Here is an 18339-nt window from a genome sequence, read left to right as displayed (position 1 = left end):
ATGAGGCTCTGAGTAGTTTTTATTGACGGCCCATTTCTTTTAAACAAGCCCAAAAAGTTATTAAGCTTGAAATTTGTTTTATAATATTTTCATTTACTTGCTAGCTAGTTTACATGTTACCATCTTGAGCAACTTTTACAAGCGGGAGTCCTTGAATAAGTAAATTTTCAAAAGGAGTGAGGAGTGGTTTCTCATAGTGAGGATAAACAAATGTGCTCACGATCTCCCATAAACCAACCTTTCTATCAAAGTTTCTTGTTTCCTTTGGGTAATCCAACGCTAACCATACTTTAAGGTGATCTTTGTTATTTCAAGTTAAATCATTCTTTCTTCTTTGAGGGTGAACCAGTGGGCTTTACCAAAAGGAAAGACCATGTTTATTGTCCATAAGTTGTTCAAAAGTATGCTTTAGAAAAGTAAAGTCTTATAAAGATCCGCCAGGTTATAATGTTGTTTTTGGATAAAATGAGGAAGGAGAGTTGAGAGGTTGGTCTATCTAAATAAAAATGTTTTTCACTAAAAGTGGGGGGAGGATCTGGTCTTTGGGCTTCTCAAGACTTTTCCTCTTCAACTCAATAAACTTGCTTATGTTTTATGCATCTCTACAACTTTTCTTCAAAATGCTTTTTTTGCTAAATACAATCTTTCTCTATAAACAATTATATTCCTTTATTTATTTCCAAAATAAATCATTTATGGGTTGTTAAAAATGCTTTTCAGAACTTGTTAGGGATTTTGCTCTCACTCTCTTTTATTTATGTGTTCTTTCACTTTGCTATGCTCCTAGATTGTTGTTGTGGTATTATTGAATTTGTGATCAGGTACACTTTTGAAGCTTTACATGATCCAAGGTGATCTAACTTAGTTCTCAAACAAGAAGAACCCAAAAGGACCCAAACTTAAGCTAAAGAACAGATCTAAGCCCTTCACGGATTAAGAATCACAGTCAGTCTCAATCAAAAATCGTCCTCTAATACTAATTTAATCAGAAGTCTTGCTAAAAGCCTTCGCCATAGCACTGTGGTGCCATACTTACTAGAAAATCAACAAACATCGACTACAAACACAAGGTATATGGAAAAACCATAGCCACAAGGTATAGCAAGAGACATTCACCAAATTAGGTTGTTTAAACATAATATTGAGCAAGAGACATTCACCAAATAAGGTTGTTTAAACATACTTTGCTGAGCATTCTTTCTGATATAGAAATAGTTAAATAATACGACGGCTGCTTCGGCAAGGTATCAACAAAAAGTCATTAATTTAAATATGGTGGACTTAAAAAGTCAAGTACGACCATTAAACACCATTAAAGTACAGAAATAATACGAAATTCCCACGGATGAATTTAAAATCATTTACTTGACCAACTAATTAGTAGCTTCAGCACATCATTAGTTAACAGTCAAAATTATTTAGCTGCATTACAACTAAAGTAGTCATAGACACCCTCTTATCTTTTCTTATTAAAGAAGGACTCAGAAAAAAATTGAATTCCATTCCTTCTCTCTGTTTCAAATAAATATATATAATATTAGATTAGTCTTTTTATATTAATAACAGTATACATAACACTCTCTAGAAATATTTTCTTTCCCTATATATTAATCATAATTTTGCGGTAGTTGTGAAAGAAGTGTTTCTAATTGATCTATAAAATTCCAATTTTCATATTAAAAAATATAATAAAATAATCCTTTCTATCTTTTCAGTTATCAAATGGGGTTATGAATATAATATTTAATGAAGAATAATATTGGCATGGGCTATCCAACAGATTAATTTTTGTGAACCACTCTCGACTCTAGACCACAAGCTTTTATTTTTATTTTTATTTTTTTTAGCTCTGTTTTGGAGCATGAAGACCATTATACCTTCAAACTATATAATAAAGTTTTGGAAGAATCCACGGTTAAGGAAGTAATTTGCAAATATTAGTCTTCCTCAACCTTTTTTCCATCCATCATTATCTAAATATGGAACCATTACTCAAGATGTTAATCACCAAGAAGATTGGAAGGTTAGTCTTATTCACTTCTGTTATCATCATCATCATCATCATTTTTCTGGCTCCTTCCTTTTCAGAAGCAATTGCACAAGAAGGAAAGGAAATGGAGGCCCTTCTCAAATGGAAGGACGGCCTTGATAGTCCAACAGATTCTGTTCTTCTACGCTCATGGAGTCCTCTACCTCCTCAGAACTCGTCATCATCTTCAACAAATTCTTCTTACAACTTCAATATTGGAGGTGGCAGCCCCTGCAAATGGTTTGGAATCACTTGTAACAAGGCAGGAAGTGTTGTTGGTATAAACATTAGCAGCAGTCATCTTCAAGGTACGCTTGATAACTTCAGCTTCTCATCATTTCCCAACTTACTCACCCTTGATCTATATAACAACAGCCTTTATGGAGGTATCCCATCCCATATTAGTGAGCTTTCTAGGCTCACCTACCTTGACTTGGGTCGAAATCATCTATCCGGATATATTCCATCTGGAATACGGCTATTAACAAGTTTAGAATACCTTTTTCTGGATGGCAATGAAATTTCCGGATCCATCCCTCAAGAAATCGGACAGCTTAAATCTCTCGTTAAGCTTGTTTTGGAAAAAAACCATCTGACTGGTTCAATCCCTGTATCCATTGGAAACCTGACCATGTTAACCACACTAAGCCTTGGTGAGAACAATATTTCTGGATGCATCCCACAAGAAATAGGACAACTTAGATCTCTCGATGTTCTTTCTTTGTATGCAACCCAAGTGACTGGCTCAATCCCTGTATCCATTGGAAACTTGAGCATGTTAACCATGCTAAACCTCGGCCGAAACCATATAAATGGATACATCCCTCAAGAAGTAGGACAACTTGAATCTCTTGTTAGTCTCTCCTTTGATGACAACTATCTTGTTGGGTCAATCCCTGCATCCATTGGGAAGCTCAAAAACCTTACATTCTTAAGTTTAGCGGACAACTACTTGAATGGTTCCATTCCTCAAGTATTATTGAACAATCTTACCGAGCTGGAGACGCTGCAATTTGACAGCAACAACTTGTCTGGATTCCTTCCCGAAAATATTTGTCTCAATGGAAAGCTTACATGGTTTGTAGCAGCCCGTAACAATTTTAGAGGTTCCATTCCAAAAACCTTGAGAAATTGCAGTACTTTGGCCGCAGTTTCACTTGAATGTAATTTGCTAACAGGAAATATATCAGAAGAGTTCGGGATATACCCAAACTTAAGCCGTATTGACTTAAGCAACAACAAATTTGTGGGAAAGATTGGCGGAAACTGGGGACAATGTCATAAACTCACTTTGTTGAACCTCTCGAACAATAAAGTTTCAGGTGAGCTACATCCTGGACTTGGGAAAGCTACCGAGTTGCGTGTACTTGACCTCTCTTCCAATCTTCTAGAAGGGAAAATTCCAAACGAGTTGGGACATCTAAAATTCTTATTCGAGCTCAACTTGAACAACAATACAATTTCTGGGCAAGTTCCTGCAGAAATTGGATTGTTGTCAAACCTTGAGATCCTGGAACTTGCATCCAACAAACTAAATGGATCGATCCCTGTTCATTTGGGACAGTGCTCAAAACTGAGGCACTTGAACTTGAGAATGAACAGACTAAGTGGGAATGTTCCATTCCAGATTGGGCGTTTGGAATCTCTCCTAACTCTGGATGTAAGTCACAATTTTCTTGCAGGAGGCTTGCCTGAGGAGCTGCATGAGTTGAAGTTGTTGGAAACATTTAACCTGTCTCACAATATGCTCTCTGGCTTAATACCATCCAAGTTCAAAGAAATGGAAAGCTTGTCATCTATTGATGTATCTTTCAATCAATTATATGGACCTCTCCCAGACATCAAAGCCTTCACCGAGGCCCCAGCAGCAGCACTGCAAAATAATAAAGGCTTGTGCGGCAACAACACTAGTTTGAAGTCATGTCCTGTTCGCGGAAAGAAAAACATCATTCCTGTTGTAATTTCAGTTATAGTGTCTATCTCTGGCACTATAATTGTTTTGTTAATCATTGCTGGGATACTTTTTAGTCGCCAAAAAGGAGAGAAGATTGTGGATGAACAACCAAAGGAAATAAAAACTGAAATTTTCTTTGCAGCATGGAATCATGATGGGAAAAGGGTTCATGAAGAAATAGTTGAAGCCACAGAGAACTTTGACCCCAAATATTGCATTGGGGTTGGAGGGAATGGAAGTGTTTATAAAACACTGTTGTCAACCGGTCAAGTTGTTGCAGTGAAAAAGTTCCATGAAAATGGTGGGCGGGCCAGTAAGGAAGCTTTTGATAGTGAGACTAGCATGTTGACAAAAGTACGCCACAGAAATATCATTAAGCTTTTTGGATTTTGTTCGCATACTAGATACTCGTTTTTGGTGTATGAGTTCATGGAAAGGGGAAGCTTATTTAAGATACTAAGAGATAATGTAAAGGCGAAGGAATTGGGGTGGACTACAAGAGTGAATAGTGTCATAGGTTTAGCCAATGCCATCTCCTATTTGCACCACGAGTGTTGTCCTGCTATAGTTCATAGAGACATATCAAGCAAGAATGTTCTGTTGGATGCAGAATATGAAGCTTGTATTTCTGACTTTGGTTCAGCTATAAATTTGCATCCCGGCTCATCAAATTGGACTTCATTTGCAGGAACTTTTGGATACTCAGCTCCAGGTAAGTTTCTCCAACAACTTGGCTTTCAATAGTGATCCACAATGCATCTTTTGTTACTCTGTTGCAACCAGAATGCTTCTTTTGTTACTCAGTTGCAACCAGGCTAGCTCATATTGTCTCCATTCCATTTATAACATTTTAATTACAGAAATGATACATTTAAAAAAAAAAAAAATTAGCAAAAGATTACTAACTTGAACATATATTATCTGCAGAGCTTTCTTATACAATGGAAGTAAATGAAAAGAGTGATGTGTACAGCTTCGGAATTGTGACATTGGAAGTGATTATGGGAAAGCATCCAGGAGATCTCATCTCGTCTCTGTCAACATCTCCATTAGCGGTCGCTGATCAGATTCTACTTAAGGATGTATTAGATGAACGTCTCTCACCTCCATGGAAGCACTTAGAAGACCAAGTTGTCTGCATTGCAGAAATAGCATTTTCATGCCTGCATCAAATTCCACAGCTTCGGCCAACTATGAAGCAAGTTTCTCAGAAGCTATCAATTTTATTACCATCACCATCATCAGAGCCCTTTCATGCAATTACATTAGAGAAACTGTTTGATCCCGAAACTCTGATATACTGAAGAATTTCAAATTCTTCAGTTTTTTTTTTTTTTTTTTTTTTTTTTCCCCTCTTCCATGTCGTTGCTTGGTATTGTTTTTCTGTTTCTAATATAGATTTTCATATTCCGTATCAAACACACAAATCCAAATATATTTCTAATCAAAATGTTGATAAAATAGCTGATAAAAGAAGGTTATATATTAATAAATAGCCTCCTATCCTCATAGCGGTTTACTGAAAATTCTCAAAACTACCAATGTTAATATCTCTTATAATACATGCTCACGACCATATCCTCAAAGCTGTGTCTGATTTATAATTAATCGAGAGCGACAAATGCAACACACCGTCAGCTCACTACAAGTAGCCACACTGTTAATATTCAATTAGATAACTACAAAGCCACACCAGCATGATTACTTGCCGTGCAATTCCCCTGTTTTGATTTAAACCAAGACTAACAAATTCTTGAATGAATAATCAACATCTTTAAAAACCAAATTGTTGATTTTTAACAAGAAGAAATGGGTATATATTCATCACTTGAACTGAAATTGTTGAATTTCTTCTCTTTTTTCAATTTAACTTTTATATTGCTTGAGTACTAACAGTGCGATCGATAAGATACAACAATTTATTTTTTTTCCCTGGATATAATTTTTTTTTTTTTTTTTTTAATATGCACTATGTTTGGTTTTGTGACTCACAATCATTTAACAATGTAATATTTACTATATATGAAACTAATTTATTGATCAACAATAACCTACTTAAGGATGTGCTAGATGAGTGTCTCTCACCTCCATTGAAGCAATTAGAAGACCAAGCTGTCTGCACTGCAGAGACAGCATTTTCATGCCTGCATCAAATTCAACACTTTCGCACAACTATGAAGCAAGTTTCTGAGAAGCTGTCAATTTTATTACCATCATCATTATCAAAGCCCCTCCATACAGTTACATTAAAGAAACTGTTCGATCCCGACTCTTTGGCATACTGAAGATTTGCAATTCTTCATTTTTTTTTTTTTTAATTATTTTTTTAAAATCATGTCATCGCTTCATGAGTAAGGTATTGTTTTTCTGTTTCTGATAAATAGATTGCCACAGTCTGGATCAAACCCAGAAATTTAAATATATTTCTAATGAAAATGTTGCTACACACACACACACACATATATATAGCCTCCAACGTTCATCAAGCAGTTCACCTAAAACCATAATACACAAGCAAAAGTACGTGCCTTGCAATTCCGCCTGCCTTGATTTAGACCAAGATTAACAAATTCTTAGATGAATTATCAACATCGGTGAGAACCAAATTGTGTAGCTTCTTACAATTAAGATTTTTTTTGTTCAAGAATATAGAATATTCTCAATTCAAATTTAAGAAAAACATGTGTATCACTTACAGTTACTGAAATGTTAATTTAAGAAAAATGTTAGTTATTTTAACTGATCATGAGAAAGCATCCTAGAGATCTCATCTTATCTCTGTCAACATCATCAACACCAGTTGTTCAACAAATTCTGTTTAAGGACTTCTTAGATCAATGACTTTCCATCAAATAAAAAGATGCATACGCTGAACCAGATGGAGAAATATTATCCATCTTTATCCCAAACTCACTACTTTTGAGAGACCTCTAATTATACAGAAATTGCTACTCTTCCTGAGGCCTAAAGATTAATTGCTACTACACAGTCATGCATGAAAGCTCGGGGAGAGGGGGGGGGGGGGGGGGGGGGGGGGGGGGAAGAGAGAGAGAGAGAGAGAGAGATAGAGAGAGGGAGGAGAGAGACTATACATACAATTTATAAATAGCTAGTTGTATAATAGTAACATATAAATATATAGCAAGTCAAAGTTATACACACACCTTCAACAATGGTGCCATTATTTCCAGATTTTGAACTTGCAACAGAATCCATCTCGTCCCTCCCGGAGTACCAGAATTTTGCTGCCCTTAGAGGCCTAGTGCTGTTAGTTTTTCCACCGGGGTGACCTTGCAGATATCCTTATCGGGAGGTTTATGGCATGCTCTGTAATTAAACCAACAAAACAACATATGTTTATGTTATTAGCCTACGTCTTAATTCCATTAATAATTATCATCTAAAACACAATCATTTAGTACAGTGTCAAAAGATGGAACATTAAAGTAATGAATATTTCTTTATTAATAAGATTCACTCTTTCTAAACAAAATTAATGTAGTTTCATCATTTTATATGACACATTTTAATTGACAAGTTATACATTTTTCTCTAGCTATAGCTGCGATTATTGTAAGAGAGAAAAGTTTAAAAACTTGCAGATCAAGTCATTAGCATGAAAAAGTAAAAGCCGAGATTACATAAAGAAAGTGAAATATTTGCATGCAATTCTTAACTAGAGAATTAGAAAAAAGAATATAAAAGATATTGGTCCATACTGGAATGCAAAAGCAAGTTTGTCTTGAGAATATGGCCAGAGTCACAGCCATTACCATATGCAGTATTCTTGGATTCATCCGACATTTGGATCAACTAATATCTCATAAAAAAATTTTCTTGACTTGTCCTCAATTACAACAATGGGTTTCTTCTCATTAAAAATTCTATATGAAGAATGAAAATCACCAAAGGAAAAAAAAAAAAAAAAAAAAAACTTCAACAATGAAAAACAAAATATAGCTTAAGTATTAATCATAGCAATTGTCCTTAATTACCTGAGCAATTTGTGAACACAATGAACTGGCTTTATGAAATTGTTTGACTAAGCTTCAACACCTCTTTAAGCAACTCACCAGTAGAAGCTTTTAGTTCATCAGGCACAACCAGCAGCGAAGGCACAGCATCAAAAGCACACAAAGTGATTTCATTCACAGCATCTGTCAAATTCAATTCTTGATGTTTGGCCCTCCAAACATTCTGATTCACACACTTGCACAAATGTTTTAGCACACGTTTACTACAAACCTGATGACAAATGCAGAGAAACCAGGATTTTTATGGTATTCAAATAGAGCACCTAAGTCAAATCAAAGTTTATGGGACTTGGAGGGGAAGAGAAACTGAAAGATTTTCTTACAGTTTCTCTCCAATTTCAAAAAAACTACGCAATCTTTTAGCAGAAAAGGCACTCCTGCCTGAAACCCATTTGATAATCCAAAATCCAAGTTTAACACATTGGAAAGAGCAACCAAGAGTCAGGAAAGTCTCAATTACCCAAAAAGAAAGAAACCTACTAGCAGCAAGAAACAAAACAGCACATTGAATAGTTGACACAACTCATGCAACAAAGCAACAAAGAAATAAGTTGCTGATAGCACTGTTCAACCGAATTGTCGGCCCTGCCAGATTACTGATCTACCTTATGGAAAACTCTTTTGCTAGGCTCTTTACACTGGTACGATGTTCAGAGTTTATTATTGTCAGGGATCATGGTGAGAGCAGAACTTCAGCCTGATCTGGTGTCATTTCATAGTCTACAGGCTCCACAATATGTATTTTTCTAGATCCAATCCTCTCTTTGGCAGAAGTTTTAATAGATGGAAAACTCGAAAGCCCTTAATAAGAGTATCTAAGAAAACAATCCCATTCAACCACAAAGGATTTTACTCACCAATGAGTAAATATTCAATTCTAAAAAGAAGGTGCTTAAATCTCTTAACCACCCTCCAAACAGAAACAAGAAACGGAAGCATATAAAGCAAGTAAGCTTAATCTGAAGAAAAAACAAATAAACAATTTGCTTACTTTTGGCCATTTCCTAATTGTCTTTGGGAAACTTTTTCGACAGCAAACTTTATAAATGCACGGCCATTGCTATCCTCGAAACAGCTAAAATCCAAATAACCATTACTACTCCTGCGCAAGAAATTTGCATCCCTGAAGTAGCCTTCTTTGTACAGATGAAACAAACAATTCCACATCGTAAATGCTCCTCCTCCGACCTTGAGAATTCTCGCTGCACTTTTTCTCTTTCGCTGTACTGCCCCTTTGAACAGAACATCCAGAGGCTTTCTGGGTTTGCTATGGCGTTTTAAAGATTGAGGCGACACGGATAGAGTTCTCGGGAAGAGAGAGACAGAAAGAGGAGCCTTTGAACAGAGCAGACATGGGTGGGATCGGATGGGTTTTGCTGAATCATTGATTGGGTTCGTGGGGTATTGGGGATTGACAGTTTCGTTAATGGGGGCTCAGAGAAGTGGCGGCGCGGTTGAAGAAGAAGAAGAAGAAGAAGGCACGGCGATTGCCGCAGTAAAAGGCAAGCAAGCTAGAATTTTGGGAGGTCGTGTGGGTTTAGCGAGAAACTGAGGAAAATGAAAAAATAACAGATTAATTCGCTGCTGTTTTATTTTATTTTAGGAATTTGTATAACTCTTTTTCGGGGAAAAAATAATAATCCATTGAAATATTAGTGATTAATTTACTTAATCTTTGATTACAATTTATAAATGTAAATAAATTTTATCATGATGAATTTGTTACAATCTAACATGCATTTTTTACTGACTTGACTTAATTAGATAAGTCACTAAGCAGGCTTGACTCAAAATTTTAAATAGTTGAAATTTCAGTCGATATTATTTTAAATTTTAAATTTTAAAAAAAATTAAAAATAAATTTTACTTTTAAATTGGATGGATATAATTTTTATAATATTTATTAAAATTTTTACAAAAATTTCTGCCAAAATATTTTCAATAATTTAGTTTAAAAATATTCTATGAAAATTTTCAAAATTTTAATAAAAAATTTTTTAAAAATTTTAAAAAAATTTTCATATAATTTTTTTTAAAATTTTTATAAAAATTTTTAAAATATTTATAAATTTTTTTTTTAAAAATTATGAAAAAAATTCATAAATATTATTGATATTTAATAAATTATTTTATCAAATAAAATTTAATGATAAATTTTTTAATTTTTAATTATTTTTTAAATATTTAATGATATAAAAATAGAATAAATTAAATTGAATAATTTTGATATGTGCTATCTATTGATAAAGTATATGTAAATTTACTACATATTTTGTGTAAGATGGACTTGTATATTTCTTTGTAGAATTATTTTATTTTTAAAATTATCTTATTATGGTTGTAGAATAGGATTTACATAATATTATTCTTATTTCTATTTTAATAATCCATTTAAAAATAAAACCAGTATGATATCTTAAAAAGATATCATTTTGTTTAAAGAATCATACAAAATTCTTTTACATTGTGTATTTAAATCATTTTTTTGGGTTATAACATAGTTTCTCTCATGGGCATTTATGTCTCTATTGAAACTTTAACATGTTCAATTTTTGTTTTTGTTTGTCTTTTTTTTTTTTCCTAAATGATATGTAATTTTTTATTTTAATAGTTTATTTGTGTTAATTAATAGTAATTAGTGTTTGTTAGATATATTAATTAATTACAAATACAAAGAAAAAAAAAACTAAAATGAATACAATTTTAAACTATGTTCTATTTAGTATTATTATATTTTTTTCCTTTTTAAATTTATAGAAAATTAACAAGGTTAATAACAATTAATTAATACTAACAACTACTGAACTAAGCTAACTACATTAACTTTAGTAGATGGAAACAAAAAAAAAAAAAAATCTCAATGAAAAATTTAATTACTTACAGGTTTTAGAGAGAGAGAGAGAGAGAGAGAGAAAATGGTGGAGAAAGAGCTTGTGGATGGCTTCAATGTGCATATTTGAGTTTGACAATTCACCTTTAGCGCTGGTCGCAGCTGATTCAAATGTCAGTTATGATCACAGAGCTTTGATCATCGATGGCTTACACCAAATGCTCAACTCTGCTAGTATTCACTGCCTTCGCTCCACTTTGAAGGTACTCAGTTTGATTTCCACTAGCTCTATTCGTGTTTTGAATTTTGTGGAGGAAGTGAAATTTTAGGTGGAATTTTCACGTTTGGACTTTAGAAAAATTTGCGTTTGGTCTAATTTTTGCTCTGTTTGGATGTTTTTGAAGTGAAGGAAGAAAACTGTTGAAGATATATTCTCTGGCTAATTCTATCGCTTGATAGAGTACATGATATATACACACACTAACAACTCTCCTAATGATATGAGTTGTTGAAAAAACGATCACAACAAGATAAGTGCTACAGCAGCTTAGGTAACATTGCTATCAGTTCTGCAGGATTTACTTTAATCTAAATTGGCGTTTGTTTACTGATATAAAACTACAATTGTCAATTTGACTATATTGTGAGTTCGCCTTGAATGTAAATATATATAAATGTGTAAAAGTTTACAGAGCAAGCAATGGGCTTGATTTGGGTGTAGTAGAAGAAGGGCAGGTCCATTAAACAGAACAGATTATCAAGTTAATCTGTGCCCCTTTTAAGATAGCCGAAAAGAAGGTTTTTTTTATTTTTATTTTTTTTTCTATTAGGCTTTTTAACTTTATGGTCTCTTCTTTTGCTTTCTTTGAGGGTTCTATTTTGCTTCAAATTATTTACCTGATTGGTAGTCTGTGGTTTTATTCCTCTAAAAATTAACATGGTTCTGGCTAAGCTATCATTTTAATAATTGGTTACAATTTACACGATGTCTACCTTCATAAATGTAATTTTTAAACAGAGTTTTGCCCCAAGCTAGTCATTTGAATCTGTGACAGTTATCCTTTCTTTTTTGGTTTGATTTCAATCTTCCATTTTGAAGTCTCTGCTTGGTAGGCCATCATATAACTCTAGAGTGCAAAAAATATGAAGCTTTCCTAAGAATAATTTTTCTTCAATCCTTTTTTTTAGCATGTGGTCTGATTTTCTCATTGCCAAGTTTTGTATGGTTGACAGCTCAAATAATGAAATTATTTGTGAAAAGTTATCATTCAAATTTACTGACAAAAACATGAGCTTTGTTGGAAAGGTGATATACTTAACGGTGACTGTACCAAACAATTAACTTTTCAGTTAGTCCAGCTAGAGAAGCCCCGAAAGTGGGTCACTGGGAAACAATTTGTAGGATTCATAATTATAAAGGCCACATCAATTGATATGAGTGTGACTTATATAAAAAGCAAATAACTGGCTGAGATATGTCAATCTAATGCTGATTGGGAAAGCTCTAAGGATGGAAGATCTATTTAGTTTACGTATGTTTGATTTGGGCAGCAATGACACACTCATACATATGTGATCTAACATTTTTCTTTTGTCTGATAGTTTGTTGAAAAAAACAATGCAAACTTTGCTAAACATATTGATATAAAAGGATATGTCTTGCAACAATTTTGGAAGTTGATTCTAAAGACAAAGATGTTGCCCTATCCTAGTCAGTTGACATTGTAAAATTTCTGGCTAAAAATATCACTTAACAGTATCATACCAGTCGAGAAGCTGTTTAAAACATGCTTCAACCTCAAAATCATGATTACAGAGTCAATTGCGTCTAACTTTTCCATATCACATTATTTGAGAGAGTATAGTTCTTCCATCACACAATTTTGTGATATTAATCTTGCTTGCTGGTCTTTTATCATTGTTACAAATGGAATGAATATAGCTATATTGCCTTAAACCTCCTTCTTCTTTTTTGGATCTATTTTGGGAAATGTGTACGAGTTTACCACCTAGTGAATGTCTGTGATCTCTTCCTTTGTCATGCTTAAGCACGCTGCAGCACGAACTTTCCCTTAAAACAGTAGAGCTTGATTTGCCTCTTTCTTCAGACGCAAGAAATGATGATTGAGAATAATTTTTTCGACGTTGTGAGGTCTTGATTGACTGTTAGTATTTAGGAAGAGAAGAACACTTCTATTGTTCTACGTATATCGGCATCTGAAACGTAACAAAGGCTTATTTGACCATTTCTAACCAGGTATATATTATTCTTAAATATGACGATAACCAGATCAGATAAGCTACAGGATTAGCAACACTCCTTATACGTCATAAATCTCTCCTTTAGGATTATGACAATGTCAGAAATCAAGCATAGTTATCAACGTGATTGGCATATTGAAAATGTACGTTTTCTTATGAAGCACCGTTTTGTCTTCTCAGCCCTTGTTGGTTTTCCACATGTTATTGCTTCCAATTATTTATTTATTTTTAATTTTGCTTTGTAAAGAATTTTGTTTGGTATAAAGTAACGAGCTTTGTGGAATAGAATGATAACTGGAAGAGAATCAACTTTTTCTTCAACCTGCCATATGGGAAATTAACATCATCTTCTTTTCTTTATTTCTCCTTCACTAGGGGGCTCCTTACCCCTAAGCAACTCCTTTTGGTGGAATTAACAATCACTAGTGGACCTTGATTTCCTGCATATTTAGCATGAATCCTAGGACCTTGTCCCCCATCTTTGGGCTAGATGTTAGTATTGGAAAAGCAGGTTTGATGAAAGTACCTACCTCTCTGGGCCCCATATCCTCTTCCCCCGTGCCAACTGCCATGGAAGAGGGTCTTGCCTCCTAATCCATCTAACTTGGGTTTTAAATTTGTGAGGACATATCTATTAGCTCCTTTCTGGTATAAAAAACCATGTCATCGCAACGAGTTATTCTCCATACTGGCAACAACTATATGTGCCATTCTAAGAACTAATGATGTCTGGTCCATGCTTTTATTTGTTTCAGATGAGGACATTGCATTTTGGGGGGAGCATGACTCCAGCAGCTACACAACTGGGAATAAACATGTATCAGATGCGTGATGTGCTGTGCTGCTGCGTGGATGTGTTAATCACCAACTTCAAGGTAAATTATCTTTTACACACCAGAAGCACTGAAACTTTGGAAGAAATGTGCTGAATTAAATGCATCTCATCTCATCTTGGTAACCTGACTTGGAATAAATATACTTTTTCTTTACATCTGCTTGATAAACAAGGTTATTCTGATGACTGGTCCTCGCGAACAACCATTGGAGACGACCGGAAATAAATAAATAAAAAAAATAAATAAATAAAAAAAAAAAGAAGAAGGAAACAAACAAACAAACAAACAAACAAAAGAAAGAAGAAGTTAAAATGGAAATTACCTGAGGTTGGTTCATAAATCCACCTAATCTCAAGTGTTCTTCTGCAGGAAGAGTAGGTGCCCAAGTTTGGAAGAGTAAAATGAAAATTTGCCTTCTGTTTACCTTTGCAAACACACATTACGAGTAATCCTACAGTTTACAATAGAAAAAATTTACACAATAAGCAAGGAAGTCAAACTATAAACATGAAAAACGAAAAAAAATAAGATAAAATGAAATAATACATGGAAAGTGAGGCCAATTACATGTTTTATGGAAAGAGAGGCCTGAGAAAGTGGCTTTCCTCACTGAACAACAATAAGTAACCAATTGTTGGATGAAGATGCCCTTTGATCCTAATTCATCCTTTTTGTTTTTTTCTTTTTTTTCTTTGTTGAAAGCACGTAGAAAATATTTTGTCAAACAAAAAAGAAATGTTGCTTATTTTAAATGAAATGTTGCTGCTAATGCTGTGAGAATCCTCTCCATGCAAAACCTTCAAAATCCTCCCTCCTTTTCTGATGCAATCAACTCTGTGAAATAGGAAACAGAATTAATTTCAATCAATAGAAGTTTTTGAATATATTATTAAGTATATGAAAATCCGTATAAATAATTACATTAAGCATAAGCTCATAGACAGCCTCCTTTATGGGTTTGGAGAAATATTTTTATTTGTCTATGTCAAGTACTGATGCATTTCTACCACCTAAAAATACAAAAAATCCCATAAATCGCGAATATCAAGTCCCACTTATAAATTTTGTATGGGATCAAATTTTATGGGTTGGAATTTCATAGTCTTGCATTTATCTGCTCATTTTTTAAATTGAAATTAAAATGGAAAGATGCAAGTTACCTAAATCTGAGATGATTTTAAGTTTCATAATGAATTATTATGTTTTGCTTCTCTGAAAGATAGGTGTTTGGTGTTTGGTGTTTTGCTTCTGCTTCTTGTTAATTGCTAAATAATATTATGACATGGGACGTAAAAGAAATGCAGAACAATGGCGCTTTCATGGAGGAAATGGGCCGGGGTTTTGAGGAGAAATTGTTACTGGGTTTAGAAATGTGGATCCATATAGACCTGTCATTATGAACTGGTAAGCATTCCCTTCCTATATTTTATATTTTATAATGTGAACTGTCCCCAGCCGATATTTAACAAAAAAAAAAGAAAACATCAATTTTACTGTATATATATTATAACGGTGTATATAGTAAAATTGGTAATTTTTTTTTTTTTTATAAAAAAATATTGATTTTTTATATGATCTGGATGTGGAAAATCCACATCATAGAATTACTTTATATATATATATATATATATATATATATATATATTTTTTTTTTCACTCCAGATGGAGGTTTGATACTTAACATTCTTAGATTGATTAGTTACTTTTTTATTTTTCATGTTTTTATTTTTTAAGGAAATTTTAATACTTTATTAAGGAATTTTATTTTAGTACAATTTTTAGTTTATGCAGCATCTTTATTAAAAAAAATCACATGTAACTGCCAGCTGGAAGCTAGAAGCAAAATTTTAAAAATTAAAAATATGAACATTTGAAAAAAAAAAAGAAAAAAAAAAGAGTTTTGGGGCTTAAAATTATTTATACATAAATGGGAAAGAATATAATTTTTCAATTTAAATTTTTATTTTATTAAAGAGAAAAAAAGTATACATATTTTGATTACAGTGGCTATTATAAATAGCAAATATATATATATATATATATCTATATATATATATATTAATTTGAAGAAAGATAAGACAAAAAATAACAAACAACCCATAAAATATATATGAGATATACAATTACTTTTTAGTGGTTGATTCAAATTTTTTGACATTGATTAAAAAAAATTTACTATGTGGCAACTAACATGGCATGTCCCACTTAGTAAGTTGTTAAAAGGTTCTCAGCTTTTATCATATCAAAATTATACATATGTCATTTCAATGTCGTAAATAAGAATATCAAATGAGATTAACTTGGTGAGGAAGGCATTAACACGTATAATTGAAAGGTTATAAATTTGAGATATAGGATAAAAGGCAAAAATTATTGTATATGCCATAATATTTATTCATGGCCCTAACCATTAGAATTTTACAAAAATGCATGCCAATCTAGAAACATAGAAAAGAAATTGGTTAACTGTACTTTAATACTTTGTAATTTGGAGAAGTTGCATTTTTGAATTAAAATTTAAAACGTTTCAATTTAATTCTTCAAATTTCAATTGTTTCATTTTTGTTCAATCGAATTTTCGACAAACAGTGATTGATGGTTTAAAGATATTAAAAAACTACTTTGTTTGAAAATAAAGGATTTAAATTGTCACAAATTAAAATTAGAGAGCCTAAATTGCAATAAATACTATTTTAATGTTGGTTAAATATAACCGTTAATCACCATTAGCCAAAAAATCCAATTGGACAAAATTGAAACAATTTGAAATTGAAGGAAACAAATTGAAATTTAAGAATTAAAATTGAAACATTTTAAATTTGAGTGTATAATTTTTTCTAAACTATGCAATATTAAAATATAATTAACCCAAAGTAATTCCATCTTCATCACAATTCACCGACATGGGTATTCATCCATTAAGCATAGCAAACTATTTTACGATATCCAATTAAAAAGCTTAATTTTTATTAATCACATTCATGCCTGGAAATTACACGCACTTACAAAGGAGAGAAAAATAACATAACATATTCCAACTATTTATTTATATATAGTACTTGTACAATATTATATAATTAAATAGCAAGTCAATATATATATATATATATATACACACACACATATAAAAATTCTTTAATCCATGATCTTAGATTAAAGTTGAAGTCCAAGAATAGCTTGCATGTGTTAATTATTAATGAAAAGGAAAATAGATGCATATAAGCACATGCTTTGTTTTTGAACTTCAATTTTGTCCAATGATTGTGGATAAGAATCTCACTATGTAAATGCATATAGAGATCTGTTCTTTTGTACCAAGGTTTGATAAAGATTTTTGATAACTACCATTTTGGCTGTTGAATGAATCCATATAACCATGTATAAATCATGAATAAAATTAAACCAATTCAATGGCTAAGATGGTAATCAAAAATCTTTATCGAATATCTTGGTCAAAAAAATATTCCCAATATATATATATATATATAAAATAACTGTTGGAAGCCGCCTACTTTCGAGGGCCACGACCTTTCTCGGTACTTTTCTTCTTTTCTGCGTCTGATATTGAGCCAGGTCCACTGCTCCCTTTCGGCCGGCGGTCTGCAGGGGGGGGTTTCACCCTGTTGCCTGGAGTGCCACTTTTACATAATCTGTAATTTAACCAACAAAACAATAAATGCACATGTTAGGCCGGATCTACTTAGTATTTCCAAGTCTAATTAAAATATTCAACTAGTTAACTACATAATTAATGATTCATGTATGTATTATATAAGAAAAGTGCTAGTAATAAAAAACAATCTATATATATTTGCAATATTCTTTATGAAGCAAAGTCCATAGCTAGATAAAAATTAAGTTAGGCGTAGATGCCCAACAATATCGGTTCCAATTAATTACATGTATAGAATTGATGAGATATATTACTATGAATTATATTTAATTAAATATCAATAGCCTATATATATACATATGAGAATTGGTCTTTTGAATACACTCTTTCTCTCAATTTATGGTAGAATATAAGATGATTTAAACAACAAAAATAGGATTCACATTGATTAATAAATTTAGTTTTATATGATAATATTTTAACTTATTTTTTATACTAAAAACGTAATTAAATATAAATGAGAAAATATGGGTAACATTTTGCTTACCCATGTCACATGTCTCCCAATCTTTAAGATATTATCAATTATATATATATATAACATTTTTGCTATAAAATGCATGCATATGTATAATGTCAAATGCATACGTAACAAATTATATGTTATTCGTTGTACGATTGCATTACAAAACATTTTAGATTACATGCAATTATGTATACAAAGTTTGATATCATTCATATGTATGCACTTTTAACAAAATTTTATAGGTTAAAATATGGA

At 32.4% G+C, this 18339-nt stretch overlaps 1 protein-coding gene and 1 long non-coding RNA gene across 4 annotated transcripts; one reads left to right on the top strand and one right to left on the bottom strand.

Annotated features, from left to right (window-relative positions):
* Nucleotides 1-1979: 1979 nt before the first annotated feature.
* On the top strand, nucleotides 1980-4727 carry LOC107432707 (MDIS1-interacting receptor like kinase 2-like). Its single transcript, XM_048465712.2, has one exon. It carries the CDS (start codon nucleotides 1980-1982, stop codon nucleotides 4725-4727), a length of 2748 nt encoding a protein of 915 aa, XP_048321669.2.
* Nucleotides 4728-4783: 56 nt separating this feature from the next.
* Nucleotides 4784-9605, bottom strand: LOC125419641 (uncharacterized). Of its 3 annotated transcripts, none has more exons than XR_007238510.2 (4): nucleotides 9009-9605; nucleotides 7979-8228; nucleotides 6069-7310; nucleotides 4784-5118 (listed from the first exon to the last, which is right to left on the bottom strand). It is a non-coding gene; the product is annotated as an uncharacterized LOC125419641 (long non-coding RNA). The 3 variants fall into 3 exon arrangements; XR_007238511.2 differs by having other exon boundaries at nucleotides 4784-6178; nucleotides 7148-7310; nucleotides 9009-9593; XR_007238509.2 differs by having other exon boundaries at nucleotides 4784-7310; nucleotides 9009-9592.
* Nucleotides 9606-18339: the final 8734 nt, after the last annotated feature.

Source organism: Ziziphus jujuba, chromosome 11 (assembly GCF_031755915.1).
Source record: "Ziziphus jujuba cultivar Dongzao chromosome 11, ASM3175591v1".
In the NCBI taxonomy this organism is placed as follows: Eukaryota; Viridiplantae; Streptophyta; class Magnoliopsida; order Rosales; family Rhamnaceae; genus Ziziphus; species Ziziphus jujuba.
This window is presented reverse-complemented; position numbering and strand designations above follow the sequence as displayed.